This window comes from Drosophila tropicalis, unplaced genomic scaffold, assembly GCF_018151085.1.
Source record: "Drosophila tropicalis isolate 14030-0801.00 unplaced genomic scaffold, ASM1815108v1 contig_878, whole genome shotgun sequence".
NCBI lineage: Eukaryota > Metazoa > Arthropoda > Insecta > Diptera > Drosophilidae > Drosophila > Drosophila tropicalis.
This window is the reverse complement of record NW_027173374.1, coordinates 6984899-7010597: the sequence shown is the minus strand read 5'-3', so window position 1 is coordinate 7010597 and position 25699 is coordinate 6984899. Positions and strand designations below refer to the sequence as shown.

General features: G+C 37.6%; 6 protein-coding genes across 7 annotated transcripts in view; 5 read left to right on the top strand and 1 right to left on the bottom strand.

Annotated features, from left to right (window-relative positions):
* Positions 1-3659: 3659 nt before the first annotated feature.
* Positions 3660-7302, top strand: LOC137584808 (uncharacterized). The gene is made up of 3 exons (XM_068300372.1): positions 3660-3934; positions 4010-4163; positions 6717-7302. The coding sequence occupies exons 1-3, from the start codon at positions 3789-3791 to the stop codon at positions 7077-7079; spliced, it is 663 nt and encodes a 220-aa protein (XP_068156473.1). The 5' UTR covers positions 3660-3788; the 3' UTR covers positions 7080-7302.
* Positions 7303-7794: 492 nt separating this feature from the next.
* On the top strand, positions 7795-12085 carry MBD-R2. Its single transcript, XM_068300764.1, has 5 exons — positions 7795-9093; positions 9501-10148; positions 10211-10343; positions 10408-11729; positions 11792-12085. The coding sequence occupies exons 1-5, from the start codon at positions 7872-7874 to the stop codon at positions 11986-11988; spliced, it is 3522 nt and encodes a 1173-aa protein (XP_068156865.1). The 5' UTR covers positions 7795-7871; the 3' UTR covers positions 11989-12085.
* Positions 12086-13636: 1551 nt separating this feature from the next.
* Positions 13637-15236, top strand: LOC137584417 (FAM172 family protein homolog CG10038). The gene is made up of 5 exons (XM_068299797.1): positions 13637-13751; positions 13825-14035; positions 14102-14289; positions 14535-14793; positions 14858-15236. The coding sequence occupies exons 2-5, from the start codon at positions 13844-13846 to the stop codon at positions 15140-15142; spliced, it is 924 nt and encodes a 307-aa protein (XP_068155898.1). The 5' UTR covers positions 13637-13751; positions 13825-13843; the 3' UTR covers positions 15143-15236.
* Positions 15129-16646, bottom strand: bigmax (helix-loop-helix-leucine zipper transcription factor bigmax). The gene is made up of 3 exons (XM_068299798.1): positions 16448-16646; positions 15886-16286; positions 15129-15826 (listed from the first exon to the last, which is right to left on the bottom strand). Exons 1-3 carry the CDS (start codon positions 16560-16562, stop codon positions 15602-15604), a joined length of 741 nt encoding a protein of 246 aa, XP_068155899.1. The 5' UTR covers positions 16563-16646; the 3' UTR covers positions 15129-15601.
* Positions 16647-17051: 405 nt separating this feature from the next.
* On the top strand, positions 17052-17964 carry TfIIA-S (Transcription-factor-IIA-S). Of its 2 annotated transcripts, XM_068300505.1 has the most exons (3): positions 17052-17188; positions 17279-17451; positions 17527-17964. In XM_068300505.1, exons 2-3 carry the CDS (start codon positions 17380-17382, stop codon positions 17773-17775), a joined length of 321 nt encoding a protein of 106 aa, XP_068156606.1. In that variant the 5' UTR covers positions 17052-17188; positions 17279-17379; the 3' UTR covers positions 17776-17964. The 2 variants fall into 2 exon arrangements, with proteins under 2 accessions (XP_068156606.1, XP_068156605.1); XM_068300504.1 differs by lacking the exon at positions 17052-17188 and having other exon boundaries at positions 17243-17451.
* A 408-nt stretch (positions 17965-18372) lies between these two features.
* Positions 18373-25699, top strand: part of Pli (E3 ubiquitin-protein ligase pellino) — a 31886-nt gene continuing 24559 nt past the window's right edge. The window contains exons 1-2 of the mRNA XM_068299529.1: positions 18373-18677; positions 19234-19396. Coding sequence (XP_068155630.1) covers positions 19386-19396 — 11 coding nt within the window. The 5' untranslated portion in view covers positions 18373-18677; positions 19234-19385. The remainder of the gene's footprint in view (positions 18678-19233; positions 19397-25699) is intronic.

Below are 25699 nucleotides of genomic sequence, written 5' to 3'. Positions count from 1 at the left end.
CACGCAGAGGTAAGTAATAAATAAAATATGCTTACCAATCACGTAATTTAAACAAACTACATTAAATTGTAACATAATTTATATTACCTTATCTGAGAAATATATAAATTATACGTAGATAATTTTCCACAGACATGAATAACATGATTTCTTGGGCAACAAATAAACCTAGTTTTAAAATTTGCTTATAGTTGTAATATATAAAGTTTGAATTTAAAAAAAAAAAACACAAGAGTGCTCACACAAATGTCAATATAAATATCATGAGATAAAAAAATGACAAAAATTACCGCATATTTACGCAATGAGTTCCCAGACATAATCATCATCATCATGACCATTGGGCCAGAGGTTCCCTCCTCTCTTCTGAGCCAGGTAGGCGGCCAATATTACCGATGAGTTGGGTAAATATTAAAGGAGAAAGTGCCGACATCTCGACGAAAACAATTTTTGCACAAGTTACATATATTGTTTAATTATTTGCACAAAAGAAAAGCAACAACAAGAAAAGACCAAGAAGCAAAGGGTGCAGTTTATGTGTGTCCTATTTTCACAAGTGTGTGGATAATTTAAGCAAATATTTATTGTATTAGATATGTATATGTATGTATATCCTATATATATTTTAGTTTGAATTGAATAAATGGATTTCCCTTTATGTCAATGTCAATTTTTTGGATTCCACCTTTAACCACTTTTTATTATTTATGTCGATGACGAAATCTAACAATTAAAGTTTGTTTTATGTTCCAATCGTGATTTGATTATTTAATATTGATTTTGGTAGTTTTATTGGAACTCATAATGTTGATTCTCAGTGAACATTTTGCATTGAATTTATGCTAATCTATAAGTAAATATTTATACACACATTTCCACATATAAGTATAAGCTAAAAATTCCCATTATAAATTAGGTAATTACATGAATAGAGAATTAAGAATTGAACAATATATAATATCTCAAATTTTCTTTGGCCTAGCTATTTATCATTAATATTTCATACTTTTCCCATTGACTTTCTTCACTTTGCATACAACTCCACCTGATATTTGACAGATGATGATGTGCCCTTCCCTATGCTCCCCCTTAGCTTCAGGCCATTGCATAATGTACCCATAAACAAGCCAGAAGATATATATGTAGGTATGTCTTTATGTCTGTCTGTGGTCTGTACCTGCCATTGCATAAGCATAAAAAATTACAAATCTCGTTGGGCATCTGCATTATTTTCACCTCAAAACCCTCAAGGGAACACGGTGGAGCAGCAGTCCAGCCCCAGCAACAGCCGTAGCCTGCTCCCAGCTCCACATCTTCAGATCAAGGTCAGCCACAAATCGTTGACGAGGAGTACGAAAAAATTTCACCAGTCGAAAGTAAATTGTACACGATTTGTGTATCTCTGACGTTTTCACGCATTTCAACATGAAAGAGTCGATAAATTTTTGACAAAAATTTCAAGTTTTTTGTGGGGGAATTTTTATTTTTTTTTTTTTTTTGTGGTGTGGGCATGGTCATCACGTGCAGCGGAGCATGTCGGCCCGAAAAATGAGATTTTTGTCGCTGTCTTTACACACTTAACATCACATTTTGTATGATTATCTTAGACGACAATCAAGAGTGCAGTTTGGTCAGGTGCCTCCCTCATTATGGAGATCTCATAGGGAAGTCATACGGAACTTGTTGGGATTATGTACATATTATGTACATACATATGTATATAGGTACATCCATACATATCGGTGTGCCGCGCCCATGTTTGCGCATGTTTTAGTGAAATTTATTTCATTTGACGTACTTAAACAAATACTGAAAAAACGTCAGACAACTAATTTCAAATGTGTTTTGTATCTAGGATATGCAAAAATATTGCAAGAGTGCCCAATAAGATAGACTTGCTTCCAAACAAAAGCGAAAATGAAATGTCGTAACAAATTTCTCTTGCACATTCTTTCCCTTTTCTACTTTAAAACTTATCACACACAAATCGATTAATAAGTAAAATAAAATTTAGACTAAAGACTGAATTGGTAACTAAGAAACTGTGCTAGTTATTCAAGAGCCTCATTGGGGACTATGAACAACGATGAGCTTAAACTTGGATCACTTTTAACTTAATCTGAGGCCTAGAACTCTTCACATTTTTATTATATAACTATAAAAATGTACAGGAGCCGATATAGTTATTGGATTTTGATCTAATTTCGAAAGGTTTTACCATTATATGTAGATTCGTTATTAAGAAAGTTTGTGGATAATGTCAAATTAGGAACTAATATATGATTTATGTTCCTATGCATCTATTTTCCAATTTACTTTCACCCCAGAATAATGACAAAACATAGAAAATAGAAAACAAAAACAACAAATAATTTAGATTTCTAAAAATTTAACGAAAACAATATTCTTTCTGAATCTTATTTTATTTTAAATAAAACTATTTATATTTTTATCCAAACTTTAAATCCACGGCTGGTCTTTGGATATACTTATCGTCTAAGTCGATGGCTATAGTTGCTAGTGCGGGTACTAAAATACTTAGTATAAGTATATCCATTCCATTTTAAATAATAATCAGAATAAGAAAGCTAAGTTAAAAAGGAATTCAAATTTACATACATATGTATATAGCAGGGATAATACTTAAAGAATAATAATTTAGGTGCAGTCTACCCTCCTGAGTTTTAAAAAATCTTTAATTTAATTATCATTATTTTATTTAGATTGAATAGAGGGAAGATTGTCAAATCTGCCGAAGTATTGTTTGTTTATCTAAAACCTTTAATCCAGAAATTATAGCTACAAGAATATAAAATCCTAATTTTTGCGGGAGTTCCTCTTCATATATCAATGTTGCTATACTTATAAAACTTTCGAGTATTTCCTACTTTCGTTTCGTTTGTTTTCGATGAATTTGCTAATCATTTGGCTACTTAGCCAGCCAAATTGGCCTAAAAATATGTCACTCAGAGGCCTTTGTGCAAAATAAATTTTGGACAACAATTTTGTCCCCCTTCGACTTGTAGTTATGTAAGAGATCACATAAACCAAAAAGACAAACATGCAAAGCCAAAGCAATAGCAAATATTGTATTGTTTTATTCCAAATGCTGAACAATGGTCAGGTAAAGAAAACAACAACAGCAACAACAAAAACAACAACAGCAACTAAAATGCATTAAATTATGCAAATTTATTGTCCACGAAAGAAAAAAAATGTGTAGTTTATTTATTTTTTTTTGCCAAGATACGGGCTACTTGAAGATGATTTTGTTAAAAAAAAAAACTAAAAACTCGTGCCATGTTTGTATAGCTAATTAGATGAGGAGTAAATCCAACAAAACGAACGCCCTAAAATGACCGGAAAAAAATGGCCAACTTTGAAGTGTGAAGCCAAATGAGGGAGGGGGAAGCGCTTAGCTCCTACCACCCAAAGGCAAATTTGTTTGCCAATAAAATCAAGACAAAGTCAAACTAAACCACTTAAAATTCAACAATGCAACTGACCAAATTTTCATATGAAAACCCGCTTAACCAAAAACTCAAAAAACCTACGATGCAAAACCGATTTGAAATGAAGGCACGAAGTGTGCTCGTCCAGTATTAACTGAACTTCGTATATAAAGCTGGGTGATCTTTAAAATTTTGTGTCATTCCTCATCAGTCAGTCAGTCGGTCGGACGATACGCGTCGATACGAACAACTAAGCGAAGCGAAAGTGCGCGGAGTGAAAAGTGAAAAAATAACTAAATAAACAGTGAGACGAAGCTCTAAAAATCTAGAGACAAGATGAAAGCTTTCATTGTAGCCGGTGTTTGTTTGTTCAGTGTTTTGGGCCTGGGATTGGCCCAATTTCAGAACGGTCGTCTAGAGCCACCAAATCCTCAGTTATGTGCCCAGCGCGTCATACACGAAAGGACACCCGATGGCAAAGGGTGAGTGTGGCAAAGTGAAACAAAAGTGTGTCCTCTATTTAATAAATATTTGGTCTACTCTTATCTAATTCTTAGTTACTTCTTCTCATGGCGTGATCCCCAATTGAAGGGCGTTGAGGAGGATTGGTTGACTGCTAGAAATTATTGTCGCAGGCGTTGCATGGACTCCGTGTCCCTGGAAACTAGCCTCGAGAACGAATGGATCAAACAGCGAGTTGTTGGCGAAAATGTAAGTGCAAAATGAAACTAAAAACTAACTTGATTGATCACGAATATTAAATTTAGAGAGGTCGACTTGAATCAAACCTTTTAGAAACTTCCCCTTTAGTTTTGACTCATTATATAATACTTAAAGATAACTTAAATGTGAAAGGAAAAGAGGATACTTTGGCATTTTCAACCCTAAAAACTCAACAATCAACAACTTTTTATATTTTATTTATTAAATTCTCAACTTGTCCTTTATTTATTGAACACTTACAGATTAATTTATTTCCGTTCTACTTTTTTATTTACTTAATTTACTTAATTACTTTTGACTTTCAAGCTGCCAAGATCAAATCATCTTTGATTCTATATTTTGATATTTAATTTGTATAATTAAAGCAATTCATCCAATCACTGTAACTTTTACTTTAACCATTACAAAACGACGACAGGTGCATTTTAGTTGTACCTTCGACTTCCGCAATCATTTAAATGTTTTGTTTTGCTCAGTTAACAATTACAATGTCCAAACAAAAACCCGAAAACAATCAATGTGCATAAATTTTTTTTAGTTTTCCGCTCATTGAAGTTTTCCAAAAAGGGAACAATAATGTACCGCTTCTTTCTCTCTAACTCATTCCCCCCTATTCTGCCACATTTCCCGTATCTCACCCTCTTTTTCTCTCTCCCTCTCTCGCTCCTTCTTTTTTTAAATCGTATAAAAAATAACAAAATTTTATGGCCCATCAGGTGAAAGTGACTGCGGTTGAGCCGGGTCTGCCCATCACTTTAAATTGTTGACAGACACAGACCCAACTCGGGTGCGGTCTCAAAAGGGCGCGACTTGCGGTAGGGGGGTGCAGGGGACAGTAGGGGTAATGGATTTGCTTTCAATGCCAACACACAACTAACAATAGTTGTTGTTGGGCGTGCCAGGCCCAAAAAAAGAAAAAAAGGTGGCTTAAAGCTAAAGTTTCTACAAATTAATCACAAAACGCATTTCCATGCGTAGGCTCAGTGATCTGACACCGATCGAATGTAAATGGAAAACTTTTTCAGCACCTAAAAACAAAACAAAAGTGCATTGAACTAAAAAAAGTTAAGTTTTATTTTCTTTTTGTGTGAAATCGAAATAACTTTAAAGTGTACAACTTTTATATACTAACTATTAAAGTGCCTAAGACTAGAGAAAGATTGTCCAAATGACAATTGAACAAAATAAAAGTTTTAATGTAAATAAAATAAAATTTTATTTAATTTGGAGTTGCTTAAACACTTACCAAGATGTAGCAGTAGTAATTGTTTTATGATGATGTGATTAAAGCAAGATTTTTGTGCCATCTTTATGGTTATATCATTGAACTTATGAACCCCTCTCTGAAATATAAATTATGTGTTTATTATTAGGTTCTAAATCCTAACTACACAAACTATATATAAACTAACCAAGCTAGCAAGTGATTATACATAGATTCACAATTAATAAGGTGATAATATGTGTATATAATATAATTTCGTTTGCGAAAGTGCTAAGGAAATGCATTTCAATGAAATTAAGTTTATAAATTAACGAAAATTTCCGGCAACGTGTTCGAATGTACATTCATTCAATCAAGTTCGTTGTCTAAGTCTTTCGTTTATCATCTAATTTGGAGTTCGTTTCCTCTTCATTTACAATTTGTGTGTTTGTGTGTTGTGTTTTTCTTTTATTGTTATGATGAAGTGTCTGCCTGCTAATAGTTTAATAAATTTTTATTTCCGCTGAAGTTTTTCCTCTTCAACTTCACCCAAAACTTTCGTTTTCATTTACTTGCTCAGACAGACAGACAGACAAACAATTATTATTATTATTATTATATCTGTTGCTTTTTGCAATGTGTTTCCCACGTAAGAGATGGGTTGAGTTGTCTGACCACTACTCGTCTCCGTCCTCCATCTAAACTTGACACTTGTTCATCTTTTTTTTCGTTTGTGGATAGGATGGAGTGCGGTGAGGTGCGGTGCGTGGCTTGCATAAGAGCAGAAACCGATGTGAGAAAGTTTTTGAACTCTGTGCCAGAAGAGCACAAGTCATTTTGCATTAAAAATTAAGGTCATTAAGCGTTTTGAGTCTGTTTTCATCTCACATCATAAATAATTTCACATATGATTAAACCGAAAGTTTTTAACCTGTCAAATCGAATGTGACATAATGCCAAGCTAAAACCCTCACGCAGACTTCATAAATTATTGTCAATTCCCTTTAGCATTTTGGGGCGTTGGTTTTTGTGTTTTGTCTGTCTCCCAGCAGACTAACAAATCTTTACCTTTCGCTTTTTTCTGTTAAAAGGGGTTTAAAAATAGACAGCATTTTGATGAGTTTGCATTTTTCTGACTTATTTTGTCAAATTGGTTTACATTTTAAGCAGGTGCACAAACGATTTGCATACTACACGAATTCGTAAGAAGTAAACTAGGTCAAACTGAAATTTCAAGTTTATATCTATCAATCCTCTTAAATATCAATCAAATCAATTAAAATATCGGTTAGTTTTGGATTCGATTTTATAATTGATTTTCCTGTTTCGTTTTGCAGGTAAAATACATCTGGACTAGCGGACGCTTGTGTGATTTCAAGGGATGTGACCGTCCAGATCTGCAGCCCACAACTGTCAACGGTTGGTTCTGGACCGCAACTCTCCAGAAATTGGCCCCCACCACTGAGCGTTCTCAGGGCGATTGGTCACCCACCGGCGGCATTGGTCTGCCCCAGCCCGATAATCGTGAATTCAAGCAGAACGGTGCCCCCGAAAACTGTTTGGCTCTGTTGAATCAGTTCTACAACGATGGTGTCAACTGGCACGATGTGGCCTGCCACCACAAGAAGTCCTTTGTCTGCGAGGAGAACGATGCTCTATTGAAATATGTTCGCTACACAAATCCCAATTTGCGCATTTAAACTATGGGTTAAATTTAAAGAAAAATTTGACGGCAATACTGGAGTTGGGATGAACTTCAAATGAACCAAAAATGATATTTTAACTTTTTTAATTGTGCGAAAAAGCAACGAAAACCTGATATTGTTCTTTTTCCGACTGCGTGTCATCTGAATTTTTGATTTGTAATATTCTCTATCCTTCACCCTTAACCCTCCCACCACTTTCTGCTCGACTGTCTATGTCCTCATCCAATTTATGTAGTTTAATTTTATTAATTTTGTATTAATTTATGATTTTGTTTTAAATTATAATAAAATAAAACATTCGACTTGTAAAAAAAGCTTTCCTATTGTTTTGTATCATTTGGATTTGAGACTTTTGTTTGTTCTTTCTAATTTAATCAGAAGAACAATATCCTTGTAATAGTTTATGTCCTTATCTTAAATGAGTACTTTTGAATTAATGGTCATCTACTTGAAATAGAACTTAAATATACCTTGACAATTAAACAAACAATTGATCTTCGCTGTCTGTCAAAACCAATTAACGAACGTTAAAAGTATTAGAATTCAAAGTATCGATAACAAGAATGTTCTTCACATGTGTGCAAACGCCCCGTAGTGTAAACAAACGCCTAGTATAAACGATTAACGGGCTTTAGATTTATCGAGTACTTGTTATCGAGAGTATCGACATGGCAGATGATTTTTTACCCATCTCTAATTTACAAGCAAAAATAAAACGAAGCGTGCTAGTGTGAAAATATTGTGAAATTGCGTAGCAATTGGATTTTCAGTTATTAAATCATCGAAATGGGCCGCCGGTGCTGTGTGGCCAACTGTCCGTCGACGTCGCGTTTGTTGGAACACCACGGCGTCACTTATCACTCGTTCCCGCAAGATCCCGTCATCCGAGCCATTTGGATAAAGAACTCCCGTATTGGTCTAGATAAGCACATAACGAAGAGTGTTTTGGTCTGTTCGCGGCACTTTCGGCGCTTAGATTTCAATACGATCAGAAATGGAAAGTACTTGCTCAAGGCTCGTGTGTTTCCCACTGTCTTCCCTTGGGGTAAGATGGAGCCGTCAGAAATCGAGTCTGACCACCGGGCGCTGCAGCAGGCGAGTGCAGATGGGAGCACTGCCGCAACAGGAGCAAACAGTTCGACAAGCGAGGACGTCATTAAAGATTCGGTGGAAACCATTGTGGCAAAAATAATGGCAGAGACAGCAGAGCGAAATGCTGCATTAGCTGCAACTGATGTCAAGTCTGAAGAGGAGGCCGACAAAGATAAGGAGCTAAAGAGTCAACAGAACACAAAAGAGAAACTTGAGGTCGATTCGCCCGGAACTTCTGGCGTCGATGCAACAACAATTGGCGACACTGGCTCCCCAGTGCCCACTCCCTCCTCGCCGCCAAAATACAGCAATCCCACAAATCTTACCATAGGAGCCCGACTTGAAGCTCAATCAGTGGATGGCGCTTGGCTTCCTGCTCGCATCGTAGAGGTCAATGAGACGGAACAAACGCTGCTCGTGCGGTTCGATAAGAATAGCAAACTGAAGGGGACTCCTTCATCCAGTGGCAGTTACCAAGAATGGTTAACCATTAAGTCAGATCGCCTTAGGCAACGGTTACAGCGTGTGCTCCCGCTGTTTGCTTTAGAAGAGAAATGTATGGCTCGTTGGTCGGGACCCAGAAAATTCCCCGGCACCATTAAAAAGCTTCTCGGCAATGATACGTATGAGGTTCTCTTTGACGATGGCTACGTGAAGAATGTGCGAGCCGTTCATATGAACAAATTGCCACGACAATTGGGTGCAGTTGAAGTCACACCCACTATCTCTAGGGTTCCAAGTCCTGTTTCGGCTACAACACAGTTGCCGGCCAAAAAGTCTAGTACGGCAGGAACAGCGAGTGCCAGTTCCACTGCTGTTGCTTCTAGTGGAGTTGCTCCCTCAAGCAGTAAAAAAAGTAAATCAACTCCACAACGGAAGGATTGGCCGTTGCTCGATATGGCCAATTTAGATATTGGTAAGTTTGTAAAACACTTTGAACATTTAATCACACTTAGAATCCCAATTATCTGAACTAGCATTGAGGGTAATAGTTTCCACAAATATCAGAAGTATTTATTTATCGAAAGGATTGACTAAATTATACATTATTGATTAAAATAATATTTGTTGTGATACCAATTTGTGCGTTAACTAATGAAAACAAAACAACAAATGCAAATTATTTATAGCACAGGGCTGTAAGAAATTTAGCTGCATTTATATTTAAGGGTTGCCAATACTTAGGTGACATCACTGGGCACACTAAAACAAAAAATAGGAAAAACCTGTGAAAAGCAACTGAATGGATCGTATAAGTAATAAGAGATTGTGTGAAAATGGTGAAAACAAACATATTTATTTAAACTTTTGAACTTCTTGCAGCTTCTTTGTGTTTGCCAGAGATACCGAAGGATGGCGAATGGACTTGCCATTGGGTGAACGATCAACCGATTGGGTCCGAAGGTTTTCTTATTGTGGGCGAACATCAGAAACCCACGGTTATAGTACAGGATTGGCGGTTGCCTCCGGGCTGGGTGAAGCACATGTATCAGCGATCCAATGTCCTTGGGAAATGGGATGTTATTTTAGTTTCGCCGAGTGGCAAACGTTTTCGCTCCAAATCGGATTTGAAGGTATTCTTAGAATCCCAAGATTTGGTCTACAATCCCGATGTCTATGATTTTAGCATTCATCGTCGCCGCGCCAAAGACATAAATGCGTATGTGTATACCCATGATTACACTCCACAACAGCCCTTGAAGACGAAATCCACACCAATGGATGTCTCTCTTGATACATCGAGAAAGTCAAACGCGTCTGCCACTTTACCGTCGACGCCAGCCACGCCAATTAGCTCGACAAGAAGCAGTCAATATATGGAGACGCCAGTGGCTACATTGATGCCACCGGCTGAACTGATGTCACCGCAAGCCCAGACCAGTGAGGAAAAGGCACTGGCGAATCAAGCAGATGGCTCGGTGTCTGGTGATCTGGGAGAACTCGGCTCGGCCGCTGTGGAGAATGGCTTTGGTAAATATTCGAACGAAATTCGAAGATTCAATGTTCAAATAATACATTTTTTGTCTGTATAGCATATATTGGTGGATTGAAAGTCCAGATAATGGATAATCTGTTTGTTTGCCCTCGTGAGGGTTGTGGCAAAACCTATCGCAAGGAAGATTTCCTTCAGATACATATACGTCATTACCACAAGGAGTTTGCCGAGTAAGTTTGAACAATAAATTATAATTGGGTTTATTAATGTTTCAAAATGTATTTCTTTTTTTAGATATGTAAGCCATTGTCCTAAGATGCAGGAGCTAGCTGTAAAGCGTACTCATGCCTCGTCCATTGAACAAGTGGATCAGGTTGTACCCAAAAATCAAATACCAAATCAACAGTTTTTTGCCAAAATGCATCAACAGGATATGCAACTTTCAAGATCATTGAAACGTCCGTCCGCCGGTCCATTAATTGCTGGTGCGGGAGAAGGTGTGGCAAGTGCAATCGGTACTACATCTCCTGCAGCAGGATCAGTGGGAATGTCCTCTAGCACTTCACCTATTAAATCGGTGGAAGAACCGATGGAAACAAAACCGGCCGTCGACTTGGTTGCGAGTCCAAATGCTGCCAATACATTGTTGCCACCGTCGGAGGCAATCAGTTCACCACTTAACCGCTCCTCGGCAAAAAGAGCTCGCTTGTCACCTCCAAAGCGTACTTCAGGTTCGAGGAAAAGCATTCGTCAGCGTTCCATGCGTCCTTCTGTGGCAGAGCGGGATCCTGAGGATACCGGCCAATCCACACCAGATGCTGGCAAAAAACGACGAGTACCAACGACTCCACTAAGCTCTATAGACTCACCAGCTACAGCGGATTCCGTATCGACCCCCTCATCGAATGAACATGCCGATATTAATGCGGCTTTGCCACCTCCATTGGAGCAGAACCCTCAATATATCAAAGAGAATGGCGAACTTATTCGCATTGTGCGCATGCGCCAAGAGGAGATCATCAATTGCATATGTGAATATGGCGAAGAGGATGGATTAATGATCCAATGTGAACTCTGCTTGTGCTGGCAGCATGGAGCCTGCAATGGCATCAGCAAGGAGTTGGATGTCCCTGAGAAATACGTCTGTTACATTTGCCGTAATCCCCAGCGGGGACGTGATTCGATGCGGTTTAAACATGACCAGGATTGGCTTTACGAGGGCAAACTTCCAGTGGCCTCCTATCACACAGCCAATCCTCAGACGGCCAAGCAATTCGACTTGCTTAAACGGTCGCACACTCTAACCGGCAATCTCTTGGATGCCAAGCGTTCTATGCATTCATTAATGGTCAAAATTAATATAGCACGTAACCGCTGTCATCCCAAATTGTATCTGTGGGCCAAGAAATGGGATGAAGATAAATTGGGTGGCGAGGGAACCACACCAGTCAAGCGCCCCAAACTGGAGCAGCAGGAGCAAGCGGATTTTCCAAATATACCACAGCCAGAAGCTGCCATCGATCCTGAGGAGTGTCAATATCGTTTGATTGATCATGTGAAAGTTCAACAGCAATTGGTTATGAATCGTCTTAACGAAATTCAAACGGAAATGGATGGTTAGTTGTTAGTTGAACATTCTCTAACGCCATACATTATTAATTCCCCTCTTTTTTTATAGAATTAGAAAAAGAGGATACTTTGACGGACTTGAAAGATTGCGACATGGCCACTACCAAAGAAGCTGTGGCCATATTTATTAGGGAACTGGAAACACTCAAGCGTCTTGCTAATCTCAATAAGGTGGCCAATTTGAAGCAGGCTCTTAAAGATTCTGCTATAATTGCCAATGCAGCAAATCCCCCTCCAACCATATAAATGAATGTTTTCAGAATAAGTTTTTTTCCGATTCCATCATTAATTCAATACTTTTTATTTCTGCTTATAAGTATAATTAAAAGATTTCTTTCTTAAATTTTTAAGCATTAGCTCGTTGCTCGTTGAATACCAACTTATAGACCCATTCTAGATCCATCCCACCTTGGGTCTACATTTTGCCCTTTTTAAAATGGTTCAGCTTTAAATATGTGCATAGAGATATCAATTAAAGATAAACCAATTGATTAATGTTTAATTAGTCAAGCAAAATGGACTGGAATATTTTTAAATCTCAGTCTGTATCATTTAAGTTGAGAGATCATCTTAAGAATGACACGTATTGTGATTTCGGTATTGTCTGCAATACTTATAGTACTTTTCACGGAAAGTTGCCAAGGATTAACAAATGACATCATAAATTTAGATGGCAACTCAACCATTCAACCAGTAAGAACTACTACCGTTGAAACGCCGCCAAATAAATTGCCATCTTTTGTGGTGTCCCTACAGAAGTATTCTGAAGGGCATTACGAACATATTTGTGGCGGAGCTATAATCGATGAACAGTTTATGATCACGGCCGCTCATTGTGTTCTAAAGCCAGTAGTTTTATTTAAGACTCGTCTGTCTGTGGTTGGTGGCTCAACTCAGTTATTCGGTAAAGATTCAATTCGTTTTCGTGTCATTGGCATGACAACGCATCCGAGATTCAAATTTCTCAAGGGCCATGATATCCTCGTTATACGGGTGTCACCCAAATTTCCCATAGATGGAAAACGATTTAGCATAATAAATTTTAAGGATGCGAAGAAACGAAGCACTGGTCTGGATGCAGTCCTTTTAGGCTGGGGACGCCTGGGTAATAGGCCATATAAGCCTAAAAATTTGGAATCCATACCGTTTAAAACTATAGATAATACGGTTTGTCTACAGACATATCGTTTCAAACACCTCACCGAGACGGAAATCTGTGCAGTTCATTCAAATCCAAAGATCGGACTACGAGGAGCCTGTGATGTTCGTAAGATTATTTATTAATTGAATTGAATTGTGATTTATAAAATTCTGTCATTCAGGGTGATTCGGGTGCACCTTTGGTGGATCTGAATAATAATGTTATATACGGACTCCTCTCATACGGGCGTAGAGCTTGCCAACCACAGAAACCTTATGCCTTTACCAGGATAAGTGCACATCTGAATTGGATACAGCAGCAAATGGCCAACTTGATGAGAATTTCAGGCAAATAAAGTACTCTAGAATATAAAACAATTATAAATCTTTCAAATTTGTTCAGGATTGACACTTGATCGAATTTCAAATACTTCGCCCTTTCCGAACTCACATTTGAATATTTAGCACCTTTCAATATTATTGCATTTCAACCAAGTGAAAATTTCTTGTGATACAACGCGCCATCAGTAGAAGAAATTCATTTAAAGAAACCGCCTAATTTAACCCTTAGGACTATTACTCTCACCCTTAGGAGTGTTACTCTCACCCTTAGCACTATTACTCGCACCCTTAGCACTATTACTCGCACCCTTAGCACTATTACTCGCACCTTTAGAACTATTACTCGCACCCTTAGCACTATTACTCGCACCCTTAGCACTATTACTCGCACCCTTAGGACTATTACGGCGAGAGGGCGAAAATTCACGGCGAGAGGGCAAGAATTTACGGCAAAAATATATTTCACACTCCAATATATTTCAAATAAAACTATAAATTAAACTTTTTGTTTCAAAGCGTTTTAAACAGTAAGTGAATGCGAAAGGAATCTTACGAAAATATGTGGTCGAGACTTATACATTTCCTCCACATCTCCCGTAGGAAAAGCACAGAAATCGACATGGCCGATGCTCCAGCCAAAAATCGGGAAGAAGCCATCCAAAAATTGAAGGATTTGGGATATGGCTTCAATAATGATGGTTGTCTGCGTAAGATTGATTTGGAAACTGGGGAAGCTGGCGAAGAACCCTTTGTGTATGCAATTAGTGAGAACATGAGCGAGAATGAGAAGCACTACGAAAAATTGGCTAATGTGAGTTTGATTAACGTTGATCCTTTAGCAACACTCAATAAATATCTCCATGCTAATCTGCTTTAGCAAATTCCTGAGATTATCTATTCTTTGCTGGAACATCATGGTTTGCAACGGACATATATCCCATTTAACGAGCCATTGGATCGTTCTACGTTTATCTTCACACAACCGGCAAAGCTCTCAAAATCCAAGAAATTGCTAATCCTTATCCATGGAAGCGGTTATGTTCGAGCCGGTCAATGGGCGAGAAGGTTTGTGTTAATTTGCTGATAAGTATACATATTTGGAATATCCCAGAAATATTGAATTGCTCAGTCTTAAGTGAATGTAAGTGCTGATAAAGCTAACAACTGAACATTCCCATGGGACATTAATGCATAAATTTAAATAAATTTATTGCTCGTATAAAAAGAAATCTGGAATATCCACGAAAGTCAATTAAGACTATTAGAAAAGTTTTATCGTCATCCTATAAATTTCTTAAATGTATTTGTAGTCTAATCATTAACAATTCATTGGATCATGGCTCACAATTGCCATATGTGCGACGAGGTCAGGAGCTTGGCTATGATATACTAGTAACAAATACCAATGATGGCGATCGTCTAATCAAAGGCAAATATAAGCCTATAAAAGGTGTCGAGACAGCAAATAAACATGCTACCTATGTGTGGGAACATATTGTGATGCCCTCAAATCCGGAAAGTGTGGCTATAGTTGCCCATAGCTATGGTGGAAGTGTTACAACAGATTTGGTAAGTCGAGACACATTGGAAAAGTTTGGCATTATCTTATTAAATGAATCAAACCTGTGCCTAGGCGGAACAGTTTACAGATTTTTTCAAGGAGAAAGTGTTTGGAATAGCCCTCACAGATTCGGTCAGTGGATCGCTGCAGCCCAAGAGTAAACATTATCTATTAAAGGTTGCTCGCAATTGGTGTTCAAGCTCGGAACCCTTGGACACTGAATTAAAATCTATTCCCAATTTCCCGTCTCGGGTTTCTGCTGGGCATGCCAAACATGAATGGACCTCATATAGTGCCTTTGAGTCGGTTTTCAAGTTTCTTGAAGATAAATATGAAAAGCGGCAGCAGTCAACCTAACTTTTTATTTACGTATTCATGTTTTTAATGTTTATATGTAAAAATACATTCAAGATTTGGAGAATATACAAATGTCAAACCTTTTTGAATATAACCTTTCTCTCTAATTATGATCCCAATATGTAACTAACATTTGGACAGATCAGTGCATTCCGATCCCGTGGTACGTTTTAAGACCACAAAAACAATCATTGAACAATTTGGAAATCAAAAAAATGTGTTACATTTACATAATTTGGTATTTTTTCTTCTCCAAATATTTATATTGTTTCCATATGGGGAAGAAGTTAATTAATTAATAAATTTTCTTCTTTAAAATCGGCTTATTTATAACAATTTAAATGACGCTTTTTTCAATATTTTGTACTCAATGAACAAAAGGCAAACATACAAATATACAAACGCGTATACGTACGAAAACAAAATGATAAGAAAACTAACACTGACTTAATTACTAGATCAACTGAAACCACCTCCAGTTTCCTGTTCCATGGCCTGTTGCTGTTGTTGCTTCTCCTGGGTCTCTTGGGCCATTTGCTGCAATGTCCGACTTAGAATATTTCGCAAAATATGAGGCTTGCAATGCTCTTCCAGCCAGGGTATCACCCCAGTTGTCAGTTGCTTAAAATTGTCCATAGGTATGTGCTGGAATGTGTCAAACATTTCCTCCAATATGGCTTGGAACTAGATAGAGAACAAGATATTCTGATATCAAGTTTCATATAAGATTTTTCATTACTGACCACTTGAAATTTAGCCTCCTCGGTGACGCGAGCTTCCTCCGGACCTGGATTGGATTGCTGATGTTGCAGCATATTTTCATAACCATTCTGTATAATACGCAGAGCTGTCACCTCCTTTTGCAGTGCCGAACTCTCATCCTCCTGTTTTAATTTCTGCTGATTCAGATAGCCAATGTATTCAATGGATTTCTGTAGTATCAGCGCTTTGCTCAGCTTGTAACCGGAGGAGTCGCTTGGTTGGCAGCGGGGCACCAGCTCCTGCAAGCTATCATACCCCTTTTTAATGGCATCCCTCCGTTTCTGCTCTGCCTGTGTGTGAGCTTCACGTCTTCGTTCCTTGTAGCTAAGCGTCGAGTTGGCCGCTGATGTCGAATGGCGATCGCCACTATCATCATCGTCATCTGTTCGCAGACAGACAGATACAAGGTAAATGTAATAAAACAATAAAATACAACAAAAAATAATTCGCTGCTAACTGATAGTAGCATAATCAGCTGGCCCTGGCCCCCCGCCTCTCCCCACTCAGTGGCCCAACAGCCTTGGCGACTCGTCTCTGATTTACCAGAATTGTGAGCTGATGAGTTCGGTGTGTGGGTGCTGCCAGCACTGCTGCAGCGGGAATAGTGCTTGTTGTCATGGTCCATATTGTATTCTTCCTTTGCAGCGTTGTCGCTCATTTTTAGGCGATTCTTTAAATTCACAACTCGAACTACGACGTATTCAAAACAAAAACAATACTAAGTTGGTAAATACCAAAAATGCGTTCACACTGCGTGCGCTTACACGTTGGCCCAAGTCGCGATGTTTTTTTTTTTTTTTTGAAACGCGCGCGTTTTACTCACGCGTTTTTGAAACGCCTGAGTAAAACGCTCGAACATGTGAGTAAACCGCTCGAACATGTTCAAGCGTTTTACTCACGCGATTTAAAACGCCTGAGTAAACCGCTCGAACATTTGAGTAAACGCGCGAACATGTTCGAGTTCGTGAGTAATTTTCGAACATGTTCGATTTGGTTGCGGCGAGAGGGCAAAAATTTACGGCGAGAGGGCAAAAATTTACGGCGAGAGGGCAAAAATTTACGGCGAGAGGGCATGAATTTACGGCGAGAGGGCAAGAATTTACAGCGAGAGGGCAAGAATTTACGGCGAGAGGGCAAGAATTTACGGCGAGAGGGCACGAATTTACGGCGAGAGGGCAAGAATTTACGGCGAGAGGGCACGAATTTACGGCAAAAAACTGCGGCGAAAAAACATATGTTTTAAGTGAGTCACCCTGTTTAACAACAAAAAAAATTGTAAAAAAGGTAAAAAGGAAGAAACGAAACATATTTATGAAGAAAAAAGTAATTAATAATAGTTAATTGTTCACTCACGCAATCAAATTGATACAACAGGTGTAACGAGGAGTTAGAGGCCGTCTTATCACTTGGGATTTTGGTTTTTGCGTTTGGATTAAAGCGTTTCTGAGACAAGACAGAACGGGGCATCCGAAATCATGTCCTATCAACTATATCGCAACACGACCTTGGGCAATACCCTGCAGGAGAGTCTGGACGAGCTTATCCAGGTGAGTTGGTGATACAAAGAAGCGGGAGTCGCACATTGGTATAGTACAGCATTCTCTCTTTTCACCATTCTGTAGTATGGACAAATAACACCAGCGCTAGCCTTTAAGGTGCTCCTGCAGTTCGACAAAAGCATCAACAATGCTCTTAACCAGCGAGTTAAGGCTCGCGTCACATTTAAGGCGGGAAAACTAAATACATATCGATTTTGTGACAATGTTTGGACCCTTATGCTGAACGATGTGGAATTTCGGGAGGTTCATGAATTCGTCAAAGTCGACAAGGTGAAGATTGTCGCCTGCGATGGCAAAAGCGGCGAGTTCTAATCACCGCTCCTACGATAATTGAAGAAAAATATTCTATTTATAAGATTTGTATTAGATATGTAAGTATATATGCAGCCAACACTTGAATGAAAAACTTGTTAATTCAAATTGGTTTAATTTTGGACTTTTATGCTGTTATCAAGGCCTTTGTGCAGTAAAAGGATCACAGGACGTTTTAGTAATAATATAGACTTAGACTTTGGACAATTTGTAATTGGCTAGTTCTCATACAATTAATACTTTGGGCGAGATTCAGAAATTATTTTAATGGGATATTACTAAGCACAACGTCGGAACTGGCTTAGGCTTTAGCACTTTTAAGCAATCAATGGTAAAATTTTTAATTACTGCTTTCCCCCGACGTCTATAACTTCTAAGTAATTTATTATTATATATATTATATATTATTTTTTTCGACTAAAAGTATGCTAAACAAATTTGGCGCCACGAGCGCAGTTCGACTCAAACATCGTGAGAGCAGCTCAAACCTGTTCGATGTTGTTGTGGAGAACTATCGATATCGATAGTCGGAACCATCGGTAGTGAACGTTTGTGCAATCGATAGTTCTCCAACAATGTTGTTTTTGTTTTGTTTTCTACGTGCGCGGAAGTGTAGGCGGATGTTCGTTGAAATTTGTGGAAATCTCAGTGAATAAAAAAGAATAAGAAGAGCAAAATAGGGAAATATTAAGAGAAAAATTGAAAAGAAATTATCAATTACCGTTTAATATTAACCGTTTTAATTGGTAGAAACCGAGTATTTCGCGCGATATGCAAAAAACGCAGAATACAAACACAAGCTTTGTTATTGTGTATAGAAAAGTAACAAAAGGAAATTGATGAAAAATCGTGTACGCAGAAGCTATAAAAAATAGTCAAAACAAAAAATCGCGTCCTTTAAGGTAAAAATCAAATTAAATCTGTAAGCCATGTGAATTGTGTGTGCATGTGTAAGTGTGTGTGGGTGCATATAGAAAGAAAAAGAGAGAAAGAAAAAAGCAAAGCCATTAAAGTGCATTTGGCGTGTTGAATTGGTTTTTTTTTTGTATGCAAAAAGTGAATAAATTACTGCAGAAAGAAAGCAAAATCAATATTTAAAAAAGCAACAACAAATTTATAAGTTATTCCCACTACCACCACCAACAATAACAGGCAGTGTCGTCGGCGTCGAATTTAATTTGTGGCCATGATTGAGCCATTGAAAATGTGTTAAATATACACAAAAAAATATACACATATACATATGTACATATGTATATAAACAAATCTTTCTTATACCCCATGTTTACTAAAGCATTTGTTCAATTATTGCCTTTCCGCAACGTTTCTATTTTACCAATTGCAGTGAGTCCAATTGGACTTTTCTTGACCAAAATTATTTCGATTTCTAAAGATCGGTTTTTAATATTTCCCAAGTAAAAGTTAAACCTTTCTTTTTGTTTGTTCATTTCCAAAAAGGTTGTTTTTTAGTCTCCGAAAAGAAGATTTAGATTAAATTCGTCAAAATTGATTTTCGTCGTATTAAAATCTTCACATCAAAACTGGATTATAATCGATCCATTGATATTGGCACGCAGCAGCAGGAAAATAATTCGGGTGTAACCAACAAAATGGTCAAACGGTAAGTAGTTCCACATGTTATTGAGTTTAATCCCTGTCTCCATTATCCTGTGAGGTGTACCCAATACTGTTTGTCCGATCTTATCTACGTACATGCCATATAAAATGTGTTATCAGGCATTGGTTGTGGTTCATTAACCCAAACCATTTGACGAGACCAAGACGAGACTCTGGTTTATTGCTACACAGTGTGTGTTTAAATGATTGTATTTGGATTTACGTTGCATTCACCCATCTATCTACGTATATACTTAAATATGTATGTATGTATGTATGTATATAATATTTGTGAGGTGTTGTTGTTGTTGTATTCGGTGGGTCTATTGAACTTGAGCTCGCCCCGCTGCTGATAAACATTTACCATTTTCATTTCATTCCCGTGCGAAATTATAACGCAATTTATATTTAAGTGTGCTGTTTTCTACGTCGCAATGACTTCTCCTACCTCCTTACATATAGACAGATATTGTATGTTCTTCAAAATGTATATGTATGTATATATTTGATGTGCGCATTTTGGACCAAGTTGGTCGCATTATATTTTTAGAGAAATCCCCGGCTCCATCCCAACCAACCCCCAGCATTGAATAGAAAGAAAAAAAACACCCCCTCTGGTTTGGGGTGCTTGCAGCAACCACCAAACCAGTACCAGAACCCATATCTCTTAACCAGACTTGGGCCCAAAAGGCAAAGGCGTCCTCTTGTCGCTGTTGTTGTCGTCGCATACACTTTTTTGTGCGTTTTCTGAAAACAGAAACAGAGAAACAAAAAATGTAAAAACAAAATTTTCAACATGAGAAATAGAATGGACACTCAAAAATATGAAAGCATTCGTTAAATACTCTTTAAATTCACTTAAATGCAAATTTTTAGCAATAACCAAATACAAAGTTCAAGTTTGTCATTTTTATGGAATATCAAAGTTTTAATGAATGTAATAGGAGTATTGAGATCTTTTATCATAAACTGTAACTGTTCAAGTACATAACTCTTTGTTAGATTCGAATTACTGAAAACTAGCTAGAAGTCTTAACAATTTAAAACTAGTCAAAGAATTTCAAATGTTTGTAAAATTCCACCTATGTACATTTGTAAGATAATAATTGAGACATTTAATTAAATAAATTTGAACATTGATTAGAAAATATTTGAAATATTGTTGAAAATACTCTATAATTAATTTTTTACATACAAGCACTTTGATATTTTAATATGCTCTATCAAGCATATGAGTATAGAGTATACGAATGCGGCATTTAATTTAACGCATGCGCCCTGACGTCACGATGGAACAGAAACAAGAACAACATCAACAACAACAGGAACGGAAAACAGCAACAATAACAAAAACAACATACCAACAGCATTTTGTCTGACTTGGCTGCAATTTGATTTTCTACACAATTTTATGCTTTTTCATCTGATGTGTTGTTGTTTGCTGGAAGAAGAAGGGAGTCATAGAAGAGTTGTGAAGAGAAATGTTGAAGTGTTGGGAGTTGGCGGTGAGGGTCTCCAAAATAGCAGCAACAACAAGTATATATGTATGTATGTAAACCGCGCTGTCTCTCTCTCTCTCTACATCTGCCTACGTACATAAATAACTGCATATGTTGCATTCTCTCTTTCTTTGCCGTCTCTCTCTCTATCTCTCTTTTTCTCTGTTTAATTTTAGACTTTGGCTCTAACAATTTTTTTTCCATTACTTTGTTGTTGCTGTGGAAGCAGGTTCTTCATGTTGCATTTTTACAGTTGTTCATCGTCGCGCCCCCTTCAACTAAACATTTCGCTCTCCCACTCCCTTTTTTCGTTCTTATGTAGATAATGCTTAGTGGCTCTCTCTCTCTCTCTCTCAACCGCTGGCGGCTGCTGTTGGTTAATTCTGTTTTTCCTTTTACATACATTCAACATTGTGTTGTGGTTTTTCTTTTACCTGCCTTTTGTTTTGACCACGACTGGATCTCTACACACACATATACACAGGGTTCTCTGCCTGCACCTTTAACGATATTTATCAGTTAGTGGCCTTATCTCCCTCTCTCTGTCTCTCTTTCTTTTGCTCTCACATTTCCTGCTCTGTTTGCTTGTTTACCTGTTCGCCTTGTACTGACTGAGGCCAAGTCGATCACCGCCCATGGATTTTTATAAATCTCTTCAGAATTCTGGGCTATTCTACGATATGCATTCAATTGCTGTTGTTGTTGGATTGAAAATTTATTTGTCTGCACGCTATGTATATTATCCATTTTTGGTTTGTGCGAGTCTGACTGAGTGAGTGCCTGCCTCCTTCTCTATATACCCTATACGGATATATTGAATGGGTATGTTAAATTTGCAAAGACATGGCATAGAATGTCGTCTGAATCATAGAAACAACGCACAATTCTGAATATAAATGAGTCATTCGTAGTTGATGTCCTTTGAAAAATGCAGAGTAACTAGAAGCCGACTCTCCCAATATACCGAATAGTTTATTCTTTTTTTTTTTGGCGATTAAAATTAAATTTTAATTCCGTGGCTGTTGTTGTCTGGTGGCCATGCTGTCATTGCTCTTTCTTTCCTCTTTTTTTGCCCTCGTGTGCCCCGTCTTTCTCTTGTCTGTATTATTGAGCATCAGAGCAAGAGTGTGTGCTTTGTTTTATGACTTCCTTGTTGTCTCCCCCAAACCAGCACTGATCCCTCCTCCTCCCGCCTCTGCCATTACCATTCCTTTCGTTAACTGCATCAATTTGCTTGCCTGTTGCGCTTTAGCAACATTTTGCTTATGTTGCAGCTCATTTGTTAAGTGCAAATTTATTTATGAAAATCCCTTCCCCCACATAAGCAAGAGAGTATTCAATTGTATATACCTCTGTACATATGTATGTATGTACATACATATATGCATATGTGTGGGCATAATTAACTGTTATTATTCATGCTCATGATTCACATGGAGGAGAATCTGTAAGGAAGAAAATCGTTGTCTTGTTTCTCCAGTGGGGCGCATTACTCTTGTCTAAATGTGTACATACATATGTATGCTTGTATGTGTCTATACAGGTGTATAGGTGCGTATAAATAAAGAAACGGCTTAGACTGATCCTTAGCATTTTCCCTTAGATTTGTAATTATAAGTGACAAAGACCCCCTAACAATGGCTAAAATCCATGATTTACAATTGTATTGTTTGTATTTTTTTTTAAATTTCCAGGACTTCCAGTTAGAATTCGCAACTTTCTACAAACCAATTTGAAATTGGAGAGAAAGACTTAAAATCAGCCCGTACTAAGTTTTTAATAGAAATTTGTTTAATATTTAATTTAAGAGCTTCGTGTAGCTGTCCTTGGTATTCTCTGGCTGTGTGTGTAAAGGGATTTAGCTTTTCTTGCTTGGATTGGTAAAAGAGATTTACGAGCTTAGCTTGAAAATATTTCCAACATTTGAAGTAATTTTTATTTTTATTTCGTTGTCTGTTTAATCTTCTTGTCAGTTAGCTTTCCTACTGCAGCAGCAGCGACCTTGCTTATCTTTTCAGTTTTTCGCTTGTCACAAAGAGAGAGAGAGAGTGAGAGGGGGAGGCACAAAGAAAAAGTGCAATTTTGTAGAGCTGATAAGACACATTCAAAACGAGTGAGAGGAAGATAACATGCTAAAAGTCAGATGATTAGTTAAGGAACAGCATCATCAGCAAGTAAATATATACATACACGTGACCTGATTTTTGTACCCGTCTATCTTTGTCTCTCTCTCTCTCTCTTTCTCTCTGTCTGTGGGTACAGACTGCATGACTGGATAAATAAATAAATAAATGAAATAACTAACTGTACTAATCATGCCGAGACAAAGGGCACGCTGCTTGTCACTGACCAAAACTGACTTCAGCTGTAATATTTTACTGCTGATGACCACAAAGTTCAAAGTTCAAGCTTTATCAATGCGCACATCTTCTCACTTGGACCTCAAATTGCTGCTGCTGCGTACATTGCCATTTGAACTCTCCTTCTTTTTGGTTCCGTTCAAGTGCCAACGCAAGATTAAACCCGAGACAAAAAAAACGCAAACCTGACCCAAATAAGCGAAAGATTGCGGAAGTGAGGGGGGAGGAAAGGAGATTGTTACTGCTTCTCTGTCCAAGTGAAAGTTTGTAGCAACAATTTACAATAAATTTGCATTGGATTGGTTAGTTGGTGTGAAAAACTGACGAAAATCATAAAAGTGAAAATGAAAATTACTTAATGCAGAAGAAATTTTTAAAAGTGTTAATCAAAATAATGGTTTTAACTTGGAGCTTTTTTTTTCCAAACCTATCAGAGCCAGGATGAATGTGTATATATATGACAGGATATCCGCATCACTGAATTGCAGCTGCAACTTCCACTTACACACACACACATCAGAAAACACACAGAGCACAAAGTAAAAAGTTCCAATATTGTTTCTCAGTAAACAGAGGGTATGGATCAGCATATACCCTTATATAGAATGAGTTGACTTAGATCTGGGGAAAGGGAATTGGAAATGTTAGTTATGATATTAATATGAATATGTATCTATATAAATATATGACAGAAAAAAACAATGTTTTCATATTGTTGTCATTAGTATGCCGCACCCCCAACCAAGCCACAGTTTTTGTATGCCTGTCTGACAGAGAAATATAGAGGAAGTGAGAGAGAGAAAGAGGCTCAAGCAGGCTAACATCAGGGCTGAAAAGGCAGTTTTTGTTGTTTTTTTTTTTCTATACATGACTTGACCTTAATTCCCTCCTTTGCACATGACACTTTAAATGCAAGCTTACTCCTCATACTCATGGGCTGAAGCATTTGGGACTTTGTTTTGGAGCATTTCCGGTTTATAGATGAGAGAAATATAAGAGGAAGCCACGTTACTGCTTCCTTCAGCGCAAGAAAACTTGCACAACCGAGATGTGATGGGCACCATCAGTGGCAACAGGACGAACAGCATCAGAAGGAGCAACATCTATTGTCTGCCTTCATCGCGCACACAAAGCGCCCGCAGGAAAGTGAGCGTGCCGAGACGACTGTACGCCACAAAGGATGCCTGCCCACACACAGGATGCCCGTGTGTCTCACTATCTTCCTGTGCCCTCCTCTGCCCCTTTGTGTCTGTGTCTCTCTATGCGTGTGTGTGTGTGTTCTTAGGTCATTGGCTTGCGTCTTCTCTGCCACAAAGAATGGAAAAAGTTTGTCTCAATAAATTTGACTTGTTTTTTTTTAGCAGGTAAAACTTTTTTTGTTTCAATCTAAACTTTTTTCTATCTTTTTGTTTTTTGTTTTGGCTTTCGAAGCAATTTGAAAGTGTCTTTTTTAAGTCCAGCCCCCGCATCCTCCAAAGATATGGCGGTATGAAGGTGGGTGATGGTTGATTTTTGTGAACTCATTTAAAATAATTACACGCCACAATATCGCCAGCTTCAATGTCTTTCTCAAGTCTCGTTTATTTTTATTGTTTTATTATTTGCTTAACAATTAATTTCCCACACAAATAGTATTAGTTATTTTTACTTTTTTTTTTTTTTTTTTTTTTTTTAACCAGAAATGGGAAATACCTTAGTTATAAATATGTATGTCTGTATGTGTTAGTTAACATTCTTCACAAAAAAAATTGGCGTGGGATTAGATTTTAATTCACTTTGGTAGAGGGCATACTCCAAATTCGCCTAAATTTGCAATTTCAAGTAGATAGAAGAAACAATGCCGTGGAAAGAAACTCTTTCTTAAGTATTTATCAAGTGGATTGAGCTTATATTTATAATTTTCTTTGTGATTTGGCACATAAAGGTTAAATTTTGTAGCCGAATTGTGGGTACAAATCCATCTATTTCCACTGGCAGTGAAAAATTCTATATCTGACAGATGATAGCTTTGATCAATCCGAGCTTTTAAAGGGTTTTAAATATTGTGCCTGATAATTAAGTGCTTAATGTTATAGCTTTAATGACAATTTTCGGTGTTAAGTGAATTAGAATCATTTATTTAATCGGATAGAATAATGAATATAAATTCTTATGAGAATAAAAAGTTATTACTAAGTAGATTAGGTCAATAGAATGAAATTTTACAATATAGAAAAATTGAAAACACTTTTTTTTTGTGATTTGCCTGCGGATTTTGTGGCTTCCGGGGGAATCGTTTTATGTATGGATAATAATTTTCATTTCTTTCACTGCTCGTGCCGCAAACTCTCATTATCTATTCCAACTGCGGTTAGGCTTCACAGCCAAGCAATCTGCTCGATTCCCACTTGGCTACCCTCATACACGGAGATTAACTGGGTGGTTAGTTAGTTTCCACACACATATACA